This window comes from Magnolia sinica, chromosome 2 (assembly GCF_029962835.1).
Source record: "Magnolia sinica isolate HGM2019 chromosome 2, MsV1, whole genome shotgun sequence".
Lineage (NCBI taxonomy): Eukaryota > Viridiplantae > Streptophyta > Magnoliopsida > Magnoliales > Magnoliaceae > Magnolia > Magnolia sinica.
In genome coordinates, this window is record NC_080574.1 from 12,412,471 (window position 1) to 12,415,454 (window position 2,984).

Genomic DNA, 2,984 nt, shown 5'->3' on the forward strand with positions numbered 1-2,984 from the left:
AATATAAATATGATTATTGCAGTACCAGGGCTAGGAAAAATTGTGCAACCGCTGCAGTTTTGTAATTATGGAAGCTCATCCATGATACGCATGGCGTATGTGGATACTAATCCAGTCCGCAGAAACAAGTGCCCCTATGATTATCTTGTCCATCATATTTCTCTTGTTTAGCTAATGATCCTTTTGTTTTCAATCATTCATTTGATGAAAACTGCCTTTCATTCAATCGCCCTTCTGATGGAAGCCTGATTGGACGGCTAGAATTGCTCGATCGCCATTGCTTACAATCTACAATCTACTCACAACAGGAAGGAGGAGGAGGAGAAGCAATTCCATTGCCATGGTTTATATCTAATGAATTGGGGGATTTGGGAGAAGAAGACCCAATTTCAATGCCATTGTTTTCGCACTATTCTTGAGCTTTTCTTCCGTGACAACACCCTTCTTCTTTACCTGTGATGTTCCAACATATATACAGACAAAACATCCTCACTGACTGAAGAATATAAATGGAGAAATGCCGAGGGGACCCACCTCACATGTGGAAATGATCATGAATGTCTGTATGTGATCAGAGCTGCTCATCAGGCAATTCGGATAGGTGCCAGATCTTGCTATCAGGCTGAAATAATTGTCAGGTGGGCATATATGCATGTATTTAGAAATTGGACAATTTGTCAATTTCTCTTAAATAGTTTTTATTTATTTTAATTATTTTAAATACATGTATGATTCACCTGATGATCATATCGGCCAATGAGCGGCTCCACAATCCGGAACAAAGATTCCTCATTTACACATGTGAGGTTTGTGTATGTCATAGACAACTTACACGAAGGAAAGCGGTGGTGATCACGTGATCACGGGCGATCTGGTTGACAGAATTGCATGTGATCTCTAAGCCCAGCGATTCTATCACCCGCTGCACTTGACTCAGTGCACCCATTGCTCTATTGCAGCCGATCTTTAGCACAAACCTCTCTTCATCAAACGTCTCCACTTCAATCTAGAAAAACCAAATATCCATATATACTTACTGACCTTCAGTACTTACAAGAGAATAATCACAAAGATGCAATTTGGGTCGGGTACCATATACTAAGTAATTATCAACCCTTCAACCCATTGATTAGTGGACCACGTATTGGATGAGAAATAGCTCCAAACCAGCCCAAACCAGTAAGCCTATAGATTGAAGGGTTAGAAACATGCAATATCTGCAGTTCTTTACTATTTGCCCATCAGTAAGGTGGCCAATCAGTTCGTGGGTCTGCATTGATCGACGTGTTCACCGGGTCTCTTGGGTAATATGGTTCAAACCATCCTATCAATGCACACTTGATCGAGTTAGAGATGGAAAAAGAAGAAAAACATAAAAACCTTAAACCAAAACCTGTGATATAGCTGGAGGAGAATCGCATGGAAATAATTCTTGAGGTTGCATTGGTGGGATTTCTTCCTGCACAACAAGGGAGTCGTCGTCGCAGGAAGAGTCCTCTGTGATGTTGGTATTCTCCTTCTCCCTCTCAATTTGTTGCAGAATGCTTTGTAGGTAAGCTAGAGCATCGACAAGAATAGATCTCTTGTCCATCTTTAACCACAAAATCAATAGCAGTTAAGAATCATAATAAGTATCATTTATTATTTGTAGGAAAAACATACTTTGGTTATGTTACAGTCATTTTGGTTATGTTTGTGGTGCGTTCATATCTAATGTAAGGATGTCTTTGTTGATCTTAATTTGGTTATTTTGAAAAAATAAAATAAAATTGTAAATTCCTCTACAATTTCTCAATGTCATATGATACTTTTATCGCTATTACATCTCTTGGTGCAATTAGATATTTTCCCATGGCATCAGTGCCAAGACAAATGATGTGTCGAGATGTACTTGAAATGGAATGCACCCATAAGATGATTTATAAACATGAATGTAAATGATTACCTTTGTGATGTTTGGTACGAGAGATCTCAAGCTGAAAAGTTGCTGGTTTAACCGTTTTCTCCTATTTCGCTCTGATACTAAGTTCTTACTGTTAGGTGCATTGGCCTTCTTATCATCACTATCCGATTCTTCCTCCTCCGCTTCCTCCTCATCATTTGACCGTTGTTGTAGTTGTTCCATCTGGTTTATAGAGCCAACTGAAGATGATGGTCGGAGGGTCCATCCGTCTTCTTCTAAGAGAGAGAAGAGTTCCGAATCAAAGACATCTGATTCAAGGAACCCATTAACTTCTTGTTGTTGTTCTGCTTCTTGTTCTTGTTGTCGCTGCTGCTGTTGTTGTTCTGCTTCTTGTTCTCGTTGCTGCTGCTGCTGTTGTTCTTCATTTTGGTGTGTAGAACCGATAGACGAGGAATGCTGGTGGTGGGCCGAGTCACCTTCCTCCAAGAGAGAGAAGAGATTTAAATCATTGCCGTCTAAGTCAGAGATGTGGCCATTCCACCAAGCATCCAAAGAAGAGCTGAAAGAGTTCTCTAACTCAGGACAACCTGGCAAAATGTCTGGCCCCTCCTCCATTAGGAAACCTTCCAAATCCTCCATTCCTTCAACTACAAAGACACCTTCACCTACCCAAAAGGCACTCACAAATCATTACTTCTCCCTCCAAACTAGACACAGACACTTCGCAAGACACCACTATTACAAAAGCTACCAGAGCAGTAACGCTTCTCAACTCCTTTCGGACACTGGTTCTTTTCTCCACCCTATCCTAAGCTTTTATAACCCATATGGATAACGGGGCAATTCGATTACGTGTCTCCGCCCGAGTCGCTCGGACGCGGATTTCCTTCGAAAGCCTTCCGCAGGAAGTTCCTGCACAAGGATTCTGTGTGGGGCCCACTGCGATGTTTGTGAGAAAGACCCTCCGTCCATCCCTTTTTTGAGCTTATTTTAGGATATGTGACCAAAAATAAAGTTTATCCAAGACTTAAATGGACCACACGAGAGTAAACAGTGAGGATTTAGTGACCACGGTTGAAAC

General features: G+C 41.1%; 1 protein-coding gene across 2 annotated transcripts; it reads right to left on the reverse strand.

The window, feature by feature from the left end:
* Positions 1–200: 200 nt before the first annotated feature.
* On the reverse strand, positions 201–2,694 carry LOC131235153 (transcription factor bHLH35-like). 2 transcript variants are annotated; one of them, XM_058232295.1, is made up of 4 exons: positions 1,946–2,694; positions 1,394–1,591; positions 833–1,006; positions 201–453 (listed from the first exon to the last, which is right to left on the reverse strand). In XM_058232295.1, exons 1-4 carry the CDS (start codon positions 2,540–2,542, stop codon positions 352–354), a joined length of 1,071 nt encoding a protein of 356 aa, XP_058088278.1. In that variant the 5' UTR covers positions 2,543–2,694; the 3' UTR covers positions 201–351. The 2 variants fall into 2 exon arrangements, with proteins under 2 accessions (XP_058088278.1, XP_058088283.1); XM_058232300.1 differs by lacking the exon at positions 1,394–1,591.
* Between the last annotated feature and the right edge of the window lie 290 nt (positions 2,695–2,984).

Excerpts from the sequence above, each read along its gene's own strand:
- LOC131235153 (XM_058232295.1), bottom strand. The coding sequence starts at position 2,542 with ATGGAGGATTTGGAAGGTTTCCTAATGGAGGAGGGGCCAGACATTTTG. Across the intron at positions 1,007-1,393 it reads CTCCTCCAGCTATATCACAG|ATTGAAGTGGAGACGTTTGA; the intron begins GTTTTGGTTTAA and ends TGGTTTTTCTAG. Across the intron at positions 454-832 it reads TCACCACCGCTTTCCTTCGT|GTAAAGAAGAAGGGTGTTGT; the intron begins GTAAGTTGTCTA and ends GGAACATCACAG.